This window comes from Convolutriloba macropyga, chromosome 2, assembly GCF_964194025.1.
Source record: "Convolutriloba macropyga chromosome 2, txConMacr16.3, whole genome shotgun sequence".
NCBI classification, from domain to species: Eukaryota; Metazoa; Xenacoelomorpha; order Acoela; family Convolutidae; genus Convolutriloba; species Convolutriloba macropyga.
The window spans coordinates 64,722,152-64,739,609 of NC_134469.1; the positions used below are offsets into that span (position 1 = coordinate 64,722,152).

The 17,458-nt window shown below is 34.1% G+C and overlaps 1 protein-coding gene across 1 annotated transcript in view; it reads left to right on the plus strand.

Annotated features, from left to right (window-relative positions):
* The window catches only part of LOC142334969 (uncharacterized), a 67,218-nt gene that overhangs the window by 29,760 nt on the left and 20,000 nt on the right, over positions 1-17,458 (plus strand). The window contains exon 4 of the mRNA XM_075383297.1: positions 8,193-8,514. Coding sequence (XP_075239412.1) covers positions 8,193-8,514 — 322 coding nt within the window. The remainder of the gene's footprint in view (positions 1-8,192; positions 8,515-17,458) is intronic.

Consider the following 17,458-nt stretch of genomic DNA (forward strand, 5'->3'; position numbering starts at 1 on the left):
TGAATAAATTTTTGGGTTTTTTAATAGCCGCCCTCATCTTCTCAGCCGGCTATTATAGCGCTCCTATTTTTTACAATCCAAGAATTGGATTGTTTTGGTGCTCTGTCTTTTTTTTTATTTTTGTAAGATGTTTTCACACCTGTTTTCATGACTGAGCTTTGAAAACGGGATAAACAGGTAAAGCTCAGCGGGCACCAAGTTTCATTAGAGGCCCGCGTTTAGTAGTCCCTCAAGTACTCAGAGTGGTGAAGCTACTGGGAAGGCCGTAATTCAATGTTAAAAGGTCATTTTTGGGAGTTTTTGAGCCTAAAATAATGAAATTTTTAGCACTTCATTTTTTGGATTTTTTGTTAGACCAGTCTGAAATTGAGGTTTATTAAAGTTGATAAAGGTCCTTTGCAAGACGTAATTGTTTTTTACGGCCACTTTAAGCGCTATATCTATTGCTACTCCAAACATAAACACGGTAATTTATACTAATTTTTTCAAATTGTTTGAAAATTTTCATCTTTGAGTTGTTTCAGACTTTGATGTCAAAAAAGCTCCTCTGGGGTTTAATAATAGGTTATTGCATAGTTTCTAGTGGTAATGAAGTGGTTTTAAACATTTTAACTTCATGATTTTTACCAATTTTTTAAATCAAACTTGGTTTTTTTTTTAAATTTTCTGACATTTATTGTCATTATTCAAGTTTTCCAGCCCCTATTGTCATTATTCAAGTCCCCCCCCCGGTTCCCCCAACCCCCGTGCCCGCTGCTGCGTTCACCTCACGACCCTTCATTTAAGCTAAAGCTAGCCTCACTGAACCGTGGCTAGCTACTGCCGAAGCCAACCGATCGTTTGAGAGCATTTAGTCGGTTATGTTTAAAAAATTGTTGCACCCCATCCAACAGTCATCTAGTTTCTAAACTGTTGATCATTTAAATTGCCACAGCCTTCAATGCCTCTTTGCAAAGAGATATTGCTGTATAGTTTACGTGAGACTACAAAAATTACTTTAAAATATGCCATAACTTTTCAAACCACTGTTCGTCAATAAACGCTGGAGATTCTATGATAATTCTCTACTGAGAATTTTCTGAAATTCTTATAGGTATCAAATGGAGTCACGTAAACTGTACTTGGAGCACCCATCTTCTAAGTTTTAAAGGCTGAAACTTCATTTCTGGCTGTGCAAATGGCAGCTTCTGGTTCTGCGGACTTTTGGCCTCTACGCGCCGAGAGTGCGTGTTTCAAAATGTAGCGCTTCTTCCTTAATATTTTAGTGAAATCTTAGGTTCAATTTTTATCTGATGTGCACAGAATTAGTGGAAAATAAGTTGAAAACAGAATGATCGGTGATGTGGGTTCGAACACAATGTCCCAACCCATCAAATAGAAACTAGAAATTGAAAAAATAAAAGTTTTTTAACGAAAATCCCGATTTATTGAACAAAGCTATGTGAAGTTCTAATTTCCTGCACTCTTTTTCTTAAAAGGAAAACTGTAACTAGACTTGAAAAAGAGACTTGAAAAAGATTTTGAAATTGAAGTTCAGTTTATTTGCTCATTTTTCCAATACTCATCAGCCTCTGAAAGTAGTCTTCTCAGTAGTAAAAAATACACTTTTTATTATTTATGAAATTGAATATTCTCAAAAATTGAATAAATTTTTGGGTTTTTTAATAGCCGCCCTCATCTTCTCAGCCGGCTATTATAGCGCTCCTATTTTTTACAATCCAAGAATTGGATTGTTTTGGTGCTCTGTCTTTTTTTTTTATTTTTGTAAGATGTTTTCACACCTGTTTTCATGACTGAGCTTTGAAAACGGGATAAACAGGTAAAGCTCAGCGGGCACCAAGTTTCATTAGAGGCCCGCGTTTAGTAGTCCCTTAAGTACTCAGAGTGGTGAAGCTACTGGGAAGGCCGTAATTCAATGTTAAAAGGTCATTTTTGGGAGTTTTTGAGCCTAAAATAATGAAATTTTTAGCACTTCATTTTTTGGATTTTTTGTTAGACCAGTCTGAAATTGAGGTTTATTAAAGTTGATAAAGGTCCTTTGCAAGACGTAATTGTTTTTTACGGCCACTTCAAGCGCTATATCTATTGCTACTCCAAACATAAACACGGTAATTTATACTAATTTTTTTTCAAATTGTTTGAAAATTTTCATCTTTGAGTTGTTTCAGACTTTGATGTCAAAAAAGCTCCTCTGGGGTTTAATAATAGGTTATTGCATAGTTTCTAGTGGTAATGAAGTGGTTTTAAACATTTTAACTTCATGATTTTGACCAATTTTTTAAATCAAACTTGGTTTTTTTTTTAAATTTTCTGACATTTATTGTCATTATTCAAGTTTTCCAGCCCCTATTGTCATTATTCAAGTCCCCCCCCCCGGTTCCCCCAACCCCCGTGCCCGCTGCTGCGTTCACCTCACGACCCTTCATTTAAGCTAAAGCTAGCCTCACTGAACCGTGGCTAGCTACTGCCGAAGCCAACCGATCGTTTGAGAGCATTTAGTCGGTTATGTTTAAAAAATTGTTGCACCCCATCCAACAGTCATCTAGTTTCTAAACTGTTGATCATTTAAATTGCCACAGCCTTCAATGCCTCTTTGCAAAGAGATATTGCTGTATAGTTTACGTGAGACTACAAAAATTACTTTAAAATATGCCATAACTTTTCAAACCACTGTGTTCGTCAATAAACGCTGGAGATTCTATGATAATTCTCTACTGAGAATTTTCTGAAATTCTTATAGGTATCAAATGGAGTCACGTAAACTGTACTTGGAGCACCCATCTTCTAAGTTTTAAAGGCTGAAACTTCATTTCTGGCTGTGCAAATGGCAGCTTCTGGTTCTGCGGACTTTTGGCCTCTACGCGCCGAGAGTGCGTGTTTCAAAATGTAGCGCTTCTTCCTTAATATTTTAGTGAAATCTTAGGTTCAATTTTTATCTGATGTGCACAGAATTAGTGGAAAATAAGTTGAAAACAGAATGATCGGTGATGTGGGTTCGAACAAAATGTCCCAACCCATCAAATAGAAACTAGAAATTGAAAAAATAAAAGTTTTTTAACGAAAATCCCGATTTATTGAACAAAGCTATGTGAAGTTCTAATTTCCTGCACTCTTTTTCTTAAAAGGAAAACTGTAACTAGACTTGAAAAAGAGACTTGAAAAAGATTTCGAAATTGAAGTTCAATTTATTTGCTCATTTTTCCAATACTCATCAGCCTCTGAAAGTAGTCTTCTCAGTAGTAAAAAATACACTTTTTATTATTTATGAAATTGAATATTCACAAAAATTGAATAAATTTTTGGGTTTTTTAATAGCCGCCCTCATCTTCTCAGCCGGCTATTATAGCGCTCCTATTTTTTACAATCCAAGAATTGGATTGTTTTGGTGCTCTGTCTTTTTTTTTATTTTTGTAAGATGTTTTCACACCTGTTTTCATGACTGAGCTTTGAAAACGGGATAAACAGGTAAAGCTCAGCGGGCACCAAGTTTCATTAGAGGCCCGCGTTTAGTAGTCCCTTAAGTACTCAGAGTGGTGAAGCTACTGGGAAGGCCGTAATTCAATGTTAAAAGGTCATTTTTGGGAGTTTTTGAGCCTAAAATAATGAAATTTTTAGCACTTCATTTTTTGGATTTTTTGTTAGACCAGTCTGAAATTGAGGTTTATTAAAGTTGATAAAGGTCCTTTGCAAGACGTAATTGTTTTTTACGGCCACTTTAAGCGCTATATCTATTGCTACTCCAAACATAAACACGGTAATTTATACTAATTTTTTCAAATTGTTTGAAAATTTTCATCTTTTGATTTGTTTCAGACTTTGATGTCAAAAAAGCTCCTCTGGGGTTTAATAATAGGTTATTGCATAGTTTCTAGTGGTAATGAAGTGGTTTTAAACATTTTAACTTCATGATTTTTACCAATTTTTTTAAATCGAACTTGATTTTTTTTTTAAATTTTCTGACATTTATTGTCATTATTCAAGTTTTCCAGCCCCTATGAGCAAGAAGCCTCATCTATGGTTTGCCAACAGTTTACTGAAAATATTTTTTGGCCATGGAATGGTACTCAACATTTTAATATTTTGCACCATTTTTTTGATAAAAATGCATTTTTTAATTTTTTGAAATTTTTATTCAGTGACCGGTGAACTTCCTATAGGGTTTGCTAGTATGTTACTACATAGTTTTTAGGGGTAATAAAATAGTTTTCAATTTTTTAATTTTGCATTTGTAGGAAATTTTTTAAATAAAGCTTGCAATTTAAAATTTTCGATTGTTTTCAAATTTTTCGATTTTTTGTCATTCTCTGAGTTTAACTATCTTTACTGGCAAACGAAACTTTTTAAAAGTTATAGACGGTATACAAAACAGAACTCCAGAGTCAAAAAAATGTTGTTATTTATAGCCCTATTTTTGGAAATTTTCTTTAAATTTTCTGTTCTCAGTTTCTTGATGCATTTCTCATAGTTTATCTACTTTTAGTGGCAGATTCATCTCTTTCAAGGTTTTTACGTGAGTTAATGAGTATTCTGAAATGAGTCATATATGGCCTTCAAATTAAAAGCTTCAAGGGTTTTAGTAATGATCGTTTTTTTGGTTAGTTTGTTTGATTCTTTTAGTTTCTCTACTTTTGAGATTTTGTCTTGTTGGCTGGGATTGTTCAATTGATCGGCTGGTCAGGTAATTAGGTCTGTCTTTCATTCAATTACTTGGATTGTATTTCAGGACTTGTCCCGCTATGTTTTTTTACTTCGTCGAATAAAAAATGTTTCGCTTTACCTCATTTTGCCGCTTTTCCAACATTTTGCGTGATATCTTTTTGACTTCTCTAAGCTAGTTTCTCTCTTCTCTCATTCTGCTAAAAGTGATTTTGAACATCAGTTGCTCAGCAAAGCAATTCAAAATGAACAGAGTCAGTATAAAAAATTGAAGTCAGAAGTAGAAACGGGATAAACCCATAAAGCCCAATTTTAGATGCCCGCTATTTGAACGTCGTTCCTATAAGTCTTAGTTACCACCTCCAATGTTTATTGGTATTGATAGTAGCCCCATGTAGCCTCTTTCTAAGAAACAGAGGTACGTTATGTTCAACTACGAAATGCCATCAAAATAAATCGGACTTAAAAAATGTTTTTGTACAAAATTATTTTTTTTTCAATATCTATTCTTTCGATCCCAATCATGCTTATTGGAGTCAACGGCGGCTATTTTCCGGCAATCTGCCGGGTATGTTTTTACATGTGGGAAGTTGACTTGTCAATTTTTTCTGACGCATGCCGTTAAAAGTTAATGCATCTGCTTTAATGGCGCAAATTTGCAGCTTTTGTATCCTTAAATGGGTAGGTGACGGTTTTTATGACATTCACACTATTTGATTTCATGGAGTTTGGTGAAAGTTTTTAATTGCTCTTGAACGAAGTTCATAGCAATTATTGTAAACGTTTGTGTCTTTTTTATGCAAAATTTTCGCTTTACAATTTTGACTTCTCGAGTGACTTTTACGCCCTTGAATTTTTTCGTTCTGCGTGATCTAAGATTCTCTCTCAATCACAATTTCAAGCAGCTGAACTTAATTGGCGGCAATTTAATACTAAAAGTCAAATGAAAAGTGCGCCGAAACTGGTGCCATTTTTTTACTTTAAATCCTATTAGTGGTATATGTTCCCTCTAATGTGGTTATTTGAAGCCCAATATTGACCTTCCTAGTCCCATTTAAGCTCCCCCCCCCCCCCCGACTGAAGCAGGCTGCAATTGGTTAGAGCTCCACTGTTGCCGAGGCGCAATGATGACAGGTCTTACAGGCGTCCGAATGAAACAAAATCAAATCTCTTGCGGTGTTTGTGTTCTTGTCAGACAGTAAGATTTTAATGGCTTTGACCCTATTTATCACAAATCGTTGAGGAATTTTTGAATCGTACCCGTAATTGTTATTTTTTGTTTGTAACTTAGATAACTATCATCTTTTTGACACTATTTTATAATAAAAAAGTAGAAAAGATTTTTAACCTTTTTTGTCTATATTTGTTTTTTATTGGCTGCCCTCATCTTCTAAGCTAGTTATTTTAGCGACCCTATTTTACAATCCAAATGGTTTGGATTGTATTGGTGCGATGTCTTTTTTTTAAATCTATTCTCCTTTTTTTTCAAATTTTTCGAATCACTTGTAAGTTAACTAGTAGTTTCAAAAAGTCATACTTGTGTTCTAATAATGCAGTATTGTGCTTTTCGAATTCATCAAAAAGCAGTTAATGGGTTACATAACTTAGAAACTGTTTTTTAAATGAAATCTCAGTGCTTTTTGAGTTTTTCGAGTTGTTTTAGTTCTGTTTGTCATGCTTTTCAGTCTCGGTTTTGATTAGTTGCTCTTTAGTGAAGCAAAGTAAAATCCATTTGATAGTTTGAATTGATTTCTAAACGTTTTAACTACTTTGTCACAACTTGTTTTTAAAAAATATAGGTCATTTCTTGAGTCTTCGGCAGTTTTGAAGTTTTTGTTGTAATATCACTTAATGTAATATATAACAGTTCTCTTCGTTTGCGATTGAGGCATAATTTAATCTAAACGTTGTTTTGAGTTCATAGTGTTTTTCATGAATTGGGCTCTGTTCGTTTTCAAAATTTACAAATTTGTTCGTGTATTTGTTCTTTTTCTTATGTCATTCAATCTGATTGTTCATCAGATCTGTCATAGTCTTGCTATTGCTGCTTAAGTAAGCGAATTAATTGTTTCATTTCATAGCTAATACTTTCCTTGACCTTGAAACAGTTTGTTTTAAAAAGTGTTTGCTAGTTTTTGAGTTGTTCACTTTTAAGTGATTATTTTTTGTCACATTAGTGACAATCGTCATGGGCTGCTAATGAGCCTTTGATGAATCTCATTAATAGGCTGAATTAATGGCAAATTTTTACGACTTGAACCGGTTCTTTAAAAAAGAGTTTTTGCAGTTTTGATTCTTTCTTGTTGTTGATTTTGCTTGGTCTCAAAATAATGTGTTCTCATTGGCGTTATATTGCGGCGCATTGGGCATTACGCCCCCTTTTCAATTAATGGAACTGCTAATCATTGATATTTGATCTATAAAGCTGTATGTTGTGCTGCGATTAAGGATTTTTGTATCTAGTTACTTTGACGTTATTCAACGTTAATATAAAATGTTGTTTCTATTGATTTTTGTTTTAAAAAACTAATTTCGATTTTTTTTTTCAATTTTTTGAGCATATAGGATCATGTGCCTTGTTGACTGTCATAATTTTAAATTTCTGGAAAAATGTTTATTGCCAGGTCCTTTATTAACTCAATGCTTTGGTTTGTAATTCAGGACTTTTCCTATGTTTTTTTACTGCGTTGAAAAAGAATTTGTTTTGCTTCACCTCAGTTGTCTCGTTCTACATTTTGCAATCGGTATGACATCTCTAAGCTAGTGTTACTCTTCTTTTGCAGTGCTCGAATTGCTTTCAATTAGCAGTTGCACAATAAAACAATCTAGAATTAACATCGGTATCTCAAGAACGATATCAAAAAGAGAAACAGAATAAAGCCCAATTTTAGATGCCAGCTACTTTTTTTATATTACATCAATGCACAATCTTCAGATTTTGGTAACATGTTGATATTGATTTTGATATTTTCAAGAGCACTTTTTTAAAACAATTTTTTGTTTTGCTCATCTAAATTTATATGCTTTTTTTATATATCGAAGATAGTTTTTATGAAAAAATGTTTATATTCAAATCTTATGTTTTTTTTGTTTTGTATTTCATTGACTGACAAACTGTTATATTTTAGAATTTTTCTCGCTCTGTTTTTATTCGTACAAAATATTAATGTATCCGTTGAACGATATCTTATAAATCTGTCTTCACATCTAACGCAGGTTATAATCTTCGTTTCACAATTACCTATTTCCATGTACATCTGCCAATTTGAAAAGTAAAAATTTTTGGGGTTTTTAAACATCAATATCTCAAGAAATACAATTTAATTTATCTCTTCAACAATCGATAGTTTTTCAAGGGATTTCCGATGATACCACTTTTGTATCTGTGCAGAAAGGATATCCGGCGGCCAAAATTGGCGTATCAAACAAAGCTGCTATAAAGTTCCTAAACCCCATATATTCAGATATATATTTAAATATCGAGCGTGGGGACTATAATGATCTGATTTCATGCATCAGGTAAGGTGATGTTTCAGTTGTCGACAAAAGATGCAAACAATCGATGTTTCCTGGACAAGGCAGCCAGCGAGCGTGCCCTTCTCCTCAAGGGGCCACATGGGGGAGATTGGGGCATTCTGATCGGAGGCTGGGCAGGGTTTAAACAAGGACAGAAGGGTATTCCGGGAGTACCCGGAGACAGGAATTCAAAGCGTAAAGGACAGAAAGGTGTGAAAGGATCTCCGGGTAACCCTGGAAACCTATACTGTCGTTTCTACAGTCTAAAGAACTTCGAAGGATCATCTGAAGTGATTCATTGTGTTCATGCTTCGAGAAATGAGTTCAAATTTACAATTCCAGGTACATATTCTCTAATTTCTCTATTGTGTTTATAGCTGTCCATTTTAAGATTGCCGTCCTTTTTGTGAGACACAGAGGCAATATTGTTGCCACAGAGGCGTCCTTTGAGGCAATATTGTAAACGTGTCTGTTTTAATAGCCGACCTCATCTTCTCAGCCGGCTATTATTGCGCTCGTATTTTTTTTTTACTTCGTCAAACTTTTTTTCGCTTTACCATTTTGCCGCTTTTTCGACATTTTGCGTGAAATCTTTTTGACTTCTCTAGGCTAGTTTCTCTCTACTCTCATTCTGCTAAAAGTGAATTTGATCATCAGTTGCTAAGCAAAGCAATTCAAAATGAACAGAGTCGGTATAAAAAATTGAAGTCAGAAATAGAAACGGGATAAACCCATAAAGCCCAATTTTAGATGCCCGCTATTTGAATGTCGTTCCTATAAGTCTTAGTTACCATCTCTAATGCTTATTGGTGTTGATAGTAGCCCCTGTAGCCTCTCTCTAAGAAACAGAAGTATGTTCAACTACGAAATGCCATCAAAATAAATCGGACTTAAAAAATACTTTTGTACAAAAATCTTTTTTTTTCAATATATTCTATTCGTTCAATCCCAATCAGGCTTATTGGAATCAACGGCGGCTATTTTCCGGCAATCTGCCGGGTATGTTTAATAGCCGCACTCTATTATTGGCCTTCTCTTGGTTATTCTACAATTCAAAGAGTTCGAATTGTATTGGGGCGCTCTTTTTTAAAAGCTGCGAAGCTGTAAGCTGAGCGTAGCTATATTGCGGTGCTCTTGGTTTTTTTTACGACTCGAAGAGGAGTATTGGTTTTCTCTCGGTTTTTTTTACAGGAAGTAGATTTGTTCACGCGGCATTTTGACCTAAAAGCGAAAGTGAGAAAAGCTGTCTTGGTGAACAGATTTTCGCTAAGCGAGAATAGTTTTTTGATCGTGCGCTGCGTTTAGTGAATGACTTTTTGACTTTGAAAAGTAGTTTTTGACTGAATTGCACATATAGATGACCGTTTTTAGCCGTTTTTTCGTCTAAGTGGCCCAATTTTTTTGCTTTGAATTTGGTTTCTTGTAGAAATAAATTTTATTCGATACTATATTGAAATGTCAACCTCGGAAATTGATATCACAGTGTTTTGCAGAGCCGTAAAATGCGTTTCAAGTTGAAAATTGGCACATAATTCTTGATTTTTTAGTTAATTTTCGGCTTTTTTAAATATTAATTTCTTCATTTTTGGATCTTTTAACCCCCTTTTTGTCAAAAATCAGTTAATATGGCAACTTCTCTTTGATAATTCCTATACTCAACGCCTCTTTCTACCTCGATGTAATTTTGTTTCATAAAATTGTACATATGCATTGAACAAGAATTTGTTTTGCTTCACCTCAGTTGTCTCGTTCTACATTTTGCAATCGGTATGACATCTCTAAGCTAGTGTTACTCTTCTTTTGCAGTGCTCGAATTGCTTTCAATTAGCAGTTGCACAATAAAACAATCTAGAATTAACATCGGTATCTCAAGAACGATATCAAAAAGAGAAACAGAATAAAGCCCAATTTTAGATGCCAGCTACTTTTTTTTATATTACATCAATGCACAAGCTTCAGATTTTGGTAACATGCTGATATTGATTTTGATATTTTCAAGAGCACTTTTTTAAAACAATTTTTCGTTTTGCTCATCTAAATTTATATGCTTTTTTATATTGGTTATTCCACAATTCAAAGAGTTCGAATTGTATTGGGGCGCTCTTTTTTATAGCTGCGAAGCTGTAAGCTGAGCGTAGCTATATTGCGGTGCTCTTGGTTTTTTTACGACTCGAAAAGGAGTATTGGTTTTCTCTCGGTTTTTTTTACAGGAAGTAGATTTGTTCACGCGGCATTTTGACCTAAAAGCGAAAGTGAGAAAAGCTGTCTTGGTGAACAGATTTTCGCTAAGCGAGAATAGTTTTTTGATCGTGCGCTGCGTTTAGTGAATGACTTTTTGACTTTGAAAAGTAGCTTTGACTGAGTTGCACATATAGATTACCGTTTTTAGCCGTTTTTTCGTCTAAGTGGCCCAATTTTATTGCTTTTAATTTGGTTTCTTGTAGAAATAAATTTTATTCGATACTATATTGAAATGTCAACCTCGGAAATTAATATCACAGTGTTTTGCAGAGCCTTAAAATGCGTTTCAAGTTGAAAATAGGCACATAATTCTTGATTTTTTAGTTATTTTTCGGCTTTTTTAATATCAATTTCTTCATTTTTGGATCAATTAACCCCCTTTTTGTCAAAAATCATTTAATATGGCAACTTCTCTTTGATAATTCCTATACTCAACGCCTCTTTCTACCTCGATGTAATTTTGTTTCATAAAATTGTACATATGCATTGAACAAGAATTTGTTTTGCTTCACCTCAGTTGTCTCGTTCTACATTTTGCAATCGGTATGACATCTCTAAGCTAGTGTTACTCTTCTTTTGCAGTGCTCGAATTGCTTTCAATTAGCAGTTGCACAATAAAACAATCTAGAATTAACATCGGTATCTCAAGAACGATATCAAAAAGAGAAACAGAATAAAACCCAGTTTTAGATGCCAGCTACTTTTTTTATATTACATCAATGCACAATCTTCAGATTTTGGTAACATGCTGATATTGATTTTGATATTTTCAAGAGCACTTTTTAAAAACAATTTTTTTGCTCATCTAATTTTATATGCTTTTTTTATATTGGTTATTCTACAATTCAAAGAGTTCGAATTGTATTGGGGCGCTCTTTTTTATAGCTGCGAAGCTGTAAGCTGAGCGTAGCTATATTGCGGTGCTCTTGGTTTTTTTTACGACTCGAAGAGGAGTATTGGTTTTCTCTCGGTTTTTTTTACAGGAAGTAGATTTTTCCACGCGGCATTTTGACCTAAAAGCGAAAGTGAGAAAAGCTGTCTTGGTGAACAGATTTTCGCTAATCGAGAATAGTTTTTTGATCGTGCGCTGCGTTTAGTGAATGACTTTTTGACTTTGAAAAGTAGTTTTTGACTGAATTGCACATATAGATGACCGTTTTCAGCCGTTTTTTCGTCTAAGTGGCCCAATTTTTTTGCTTTTAATTTGGTTTTTTGTAGAAATAAATTTTATTCGATACTATATTGAAATGTCAACCTCGGAAATTGATATCGCAGTGTTTTGCAGAGCCCTAAAATGCGTTTCAAGTTGAAAATTGGCACATAATTCTTGTTTTTTTAAGTTTATTTTCGGCTTTTTTAGTATTGATTTCTTCATTTTTGGATCTTTTAACCCCCTTTTTGTTTAAAATCAGCTAATATGGCAACTTCTCTTTGATAATTCCTATACTCATCGCCTCTTTCTACCTCGATGTAATTTTGTTTCATAAAGTTGTACATATGCTAATCCAATTTTGGTAGTTCTTTTCCGATTTTCGTCAGTTTTCCGTTTGTATTTTGGTTGTAATTGCTAGAAATAGTTTTTTTGTGCAATATGAGAGACTTTAATTTCGTTTCAATAAAAATTCAATCATTTTTTGGTGTTTAGTTTTGAAAAAACAGTTAAATCTTTTTCATAATTGCAGTCTTAACTTAAAAGTTCTTTGACCTTTTTTTGCAAAATGTTTCAATGTTTCGTATTTATGAATTCTGCTTTTTCCTTTTTTTCATCTTCACGAGGATAGATCTTTGTATTGGATGACTAGTTATCTTTTCTATGTCTTGTATGCTGAACAAAAAAAATGTATTTGTTTTTCTTGAATTTTTTAAATTGATTTTCGACTTTCAAAAATCAAAAATGTCTTTTTGTTACGTTGTTCCTTAAATTGCTTATATTTACACTTTAGTTAATATCATTCTAGGTTTGTCCTAGGACCTACATTTATTTTCGGTATGTTGATTTTTTCAGTTGTAAAAAATGAATGATTTCAGTTTTTTTTAGACTTTCGTCATTTCTTTGGTTTGCAATTGATTTCAACATAAGGCCGTACTGAGAGTTTGATAGCAAGCTTTTTCCAAAATTTCCACTGATGAATAATTACTACAGCTTTCTTCCGGCCTTAGTTTTAATTAAAACGATTTTTTGCCTTTGAATATTCTGCTGCTTATGTCTTTTCTATGATCAATTTTTGATTTAGTATGAAATCATGTTGTCTAGCTTATGTACAAGAAAAAACAGGTGTGTGTTTTTTTTCCTAATCGCAGTGATTAGAAGTGTAATTATAGGTGTTTTGTGATTCTTATCTTTGAGCTTTCTTTTTTGAAAAGATTTAACTTAGTTTCTAAGATTATTATCTGCCGTTTGCTTTCGCGATCTTTTTCAGATTAGAATTATGAATTATTTGAGGGCTATTGATAACCGTGTCAGCTTTTTCAGACTATCAAGTTTTTGACAACCTTAATTATTTTGGATTTTTTAACGTTACCAAACGTTTTCAATAATATAAAATTGTGCTGCTTTTTGTTTCTCTTGTTGATCGTGGTTTAAGTTTCACCAATTTTTAGAGCAGACCTGGGGAGGTAGTGAGTTAATGGTTTAGTACAAAAGGTAGTGGTTTCCGTTGCAATTACGGTTTTGTTAGTGAAGTTCTGACGCTTCGAGTCGCTTTCGGAATTCTTCCGGCTATGTTTTTTTTTTCGTCGTCTGAAGCTCTTTTCGTTTTACATTTGTTCACACAGCAAAGCTGAAAAAGTCGAATTTTCTGAATGACTTCTTCCTCTCACTAACGGCATTTGCGCGCGTGACGTCATTTCTCACTCGCTTTAGCAAAAGTTCTTAGGTTATTTGCGTGATTAGATTTTGATCATACGTGACTTACCTCACTCAATAAAGTGACTTTTGCACTTGAAAACTTAAGATTAATTTGATTTTGTTTAAGGTCAAAGGAACTCATATGTGCAGTAAAGGTCCCTAATAAGAGGCTTCTGTGGAATGAATTGTAACAAGCTTTATTAATTTATCGGTGACTGTTTTTTAGCCTAGTTTTTTGAGCGGCGTCGATTTTTCAATTTAGATCTGTATCTGTTTCTATCTCTATTAAATGGCACGCAGGTCTATTCTTTCGCAGCTATTCCGGCAATCTGCCGGCTATGTTTAAGATCTGTTCACACATTTTCATTATTTTTGAAGTCAAATTGGAGTAGTGATTTTGGTCGTGAGAAGTAGAGCGAAAAGCGAGTGTTTTCGCGGCGTGAAATTTTTTAGCTCTAATTTTAAAGTAGAGTGAGAGAACGTTGTTTGAACAAAATTTCGCTTTCTCGCTAGTGGTTTTTTGTTCATATGCGGCAATTTCACTTTGATATTTACTGTTTTTTCGATTTTTTGGATCCGATTTTTTTTTCTAAATGGTTTTTCCAATCCATTCATAGTTCATTCGAGGACTAGTTTTTTGTATGAACAAATTTTCCATTTGTCGCTAGTGCTTTTTTGTTCACATGCCGCATTTTGACATTGATTTTCTGTTTTTTTAAAAAAATTTTATTTGACTTCTTTAGAAATGGTTTTCCCAACCCACTCATAGTCCGTTCTAGGTCTAGTTGTTTGTTTGTTTAGCCGATGAAAATTCTTTGAATTGTACGTCAGGACTTGTCCTGTCATGTTTTTTCATTTCGTTGTCGCGATTTTTGTAACGGCCATATCACGTCACAACCACTTCAAATCTGCTTTTTGTTCATTCGTTCATGCAATTTCAACTGATTCGATGTAAATTGAGAGTATAAACTTTAATTGAACTTTATTAGGGCCCAAGCTGGATAAAGAGGTGGCTATTTTACTTAAAAAACATTATTGTTTAATTGCTCTCGAACAAAGTTAAGAGAAATTATAGTGCCTTTTTAATAAAAATTTTTTCTTGAACGTTTTGCGCTTTTTTGCGTTTTTACTTAAGACTTTGATAAGTGAATCTGTTTCGTCTTTGATCTTAACTTTAGTACCCGTGGGCTCGCAAAAGTCTGTTTCGCAGCTTTTTTTCGACAATCTCAAATCAAGTTTTTAATTAATATTAAACGCCCTCATCTCAGCTATTATAGTGGGCCTATTTTCCAACTTTTTTGAAAAAGCGTTTGTTTTGCTTCACCTTAGTTTACGGCTTATTAGTTACCGACCACAGCAGGTTATAATTGCGCTTCATTTTACAATCCAGGAATTGGACCTTTTTGGTGCTGTCTTTTTTGTAATGTGTTTTCACACATTTTTAAATGACTTTGATTGTTCAAAACGGGATGAATAGGTAACGCCTAAGTATTAAGTTTTGTTTAAGGATCATAGCTGGCTCTAGTAGTCCTTCAAGTGATTAGAGTGGTGAACCTACCGGCAAGGCCTTAATTCAAGGTTGAAATGTCTTTTTCACGAGTTTTTGGGACCAAAATGGTTCAATTTTTCAATTTTTTTAAATCTTGTCAAGTTTTTGTTTGGTTCTTCATAAATTGAGTTTGCCATAGTTCATAAAGGTCTCTTGCAAGACAGAATTACTTTTTATGACCAGTTTGTGAGCTATATGTTTTTGTACTGTAAACATAAACATGCAAACTGATAATTTTTTCCAGTTTTTCCAGTCCAGGGGCCAGGGAACCTCCTGTAGGCTTTGATAATAGGTAATGGATAGTTCTAGTGTCTGTGGAATGGTTTTAAACCATCTATTACAAATTTGCATAGTTTCTAGTGGCTGTGGAATGGTTTTAAACCATCTATTACAAATTTAACCCATTTTTTGATAAAACTTGCAGGTTTTCACTGTTTTGAAATTTTGTTTTAAGTTTTGACAGATTCCAGTGAAATAGAAATGGTTTTGAACATTTTATTGTTGCAAAATTTAGATATGTTCTTTAACTTTTGCGATTTGAAAACATTTGTCATTTGTCGAGCTTTCTATCTTTAGTGGGCAATAATCCTCTTTCAAGGCTTGTGTTATTCAAATTGATCATTTTGGCCTTCAGGGTAAAAGCTCAGGAGTTTTGGCAATGATTATATCTTTGTTTAATAGGCGCCTTCAGCGGCTATTTTTGAGGCGCTCATCTATTTTAGAATCCAAAAATTGGATTGTATTGGTGCTCTGTCTTTTTTTAAGATAAGCAGGTAAGGCCCACTGGGCATCAAGTTTCATTGGAAGCCTCTAAGGTAGCTTTAGTAGTCTTTTAAGTGCTTTAGAATGCTGAAAATGCCAAGAAGGCCTAAATTGAAGATTTAAAGGTCATTTTTAAAGAGTTGAGCTAAAAATGGCACAATTGTGCACGTTTTCTGCCATTTTTCGAGTTTTTTTTGTTTAATTAGTCTTGAGTTGACGTTTGTCAAAGTTTATAAAGGTCTTTTTCAAGACTTAATTACTTGCTACGGCCATTTTTTGAGCTATTTGTTTTGGTAATGCAAACACATTCAAGAAAACTGATACTAATTTTTGCAGTTTTTTTGAAATAATGTCATTTTTTGATTTTATCAAGCGTCAGGTGCCAGGAAACCTTCTCGAGGGTTTGACAAGAAGTTGGTTCATAGTTTCTAATGAAAATAAATTGGTTTTCAACACTTAAATGTCACAAATTTTAGCTATTTTTGAAAGATTCTTTTTGAAGTTTTAAAATTTTGGTCATTTTTCTTTCAGCCTCAGGGGCCAGAAAATCTCCTCTATATTCTGATAATGGGTTTTTGCATAGTTTTTAGTAGCAATGAAGTTCATTTCAACATTTTAATATCACGAATTTTGCAAGTTTTTTGAAAATCTTGTTTGATCATTTTTTCTTGACTGAGTGATCAAGTAAACTCCTCTAGGGTTTGCTACTCCATAATTGTTGCAGCATAGTTGCTATGCATATTGAATGGCTTTAAGTTTTTCAATAACATAAATTTTTGCAATTTTTTGATCAAATTTGAAAATTTTTCAATGCTTCTGATAATTGTCATGTTCTTAGTTTTGGAGGAACAGGCTCAAGGGTTGGAAGCAAAAAAAACCACATGGAAGCGGTAACACTAAGCAACAACAAAATACAAACTTGCGTCATCTGCATACTCATTGGCAACTTCGGAGCAGCAATGTGAGTGCTGTGAATAAACCCACAAAATTTTCAATTGTGGAAAATTTAAGAAATTTTCAGCAAAGGCACGGGCCGACTTGATAAAAGTGAAAAAACTTTTTCAATTGTTTTCGACCTGGGCATAGGTCAGAAGATTATGATGGGTCCAAATGCAAGCAGTGTGGAGGAAAACATCATACTCTTTTGCACCGGGAAAACATTCATAGCAAAAGAACAGACAACGAAACATCTTTCAGGCAGGTGTATGACAGAACGAACCAAAATCCTGCAACAGCATCTACTGAGACGAAAACGAAAGATGAGAGCAAAATTACAGCAGCCATGACTCGAAAAGCCAAGGAGGAAGTTTTTCTCCAATCAGCTAATATTCCCGTCAATGTTTGGGGGGGAACTGTTCACCTCAGAGCCTTACTGCGTTCTATTTCGCAGAAAAACCTATTAACAGACGCCGCTGTACAACGCCTAAATGTGAAAAAGAAACCCATTTTGGACTCGGAGGGACAGAAGTTTTCAAGACAACAAGGACAAGGTTGATCTTTTAATCACATCAAAGAACGGATCATCATCAATCAACTTAATTGCGTCTGTTTTGTCAAAAATGACAGACAATCTGCCATCTCGTTTCATTGATACCAGCCTGTGGGAAACAGTAAAAAAATTACAATTGGCAGACGCAGACTTCAAAAAAGCATTGACTTATTGATTGGAGCTGCCCAATATGAAGATCTCATGTTCGATAAAAACAGGTTAAAGTAACCAAACTTTGGAATAACCTTAGGCTTTCAATGTTTGGTGGGGTTGTAATTTGAAAGGAACAAACCGAAACAATTCCTTCAAACATTTCGCAGACTTTCTTTGTTCAATCAGAACCGGAAAATTTTTAACGTTTCCGGGGAAAAGAGGAAGTCTCAAATTTGGACCAGCG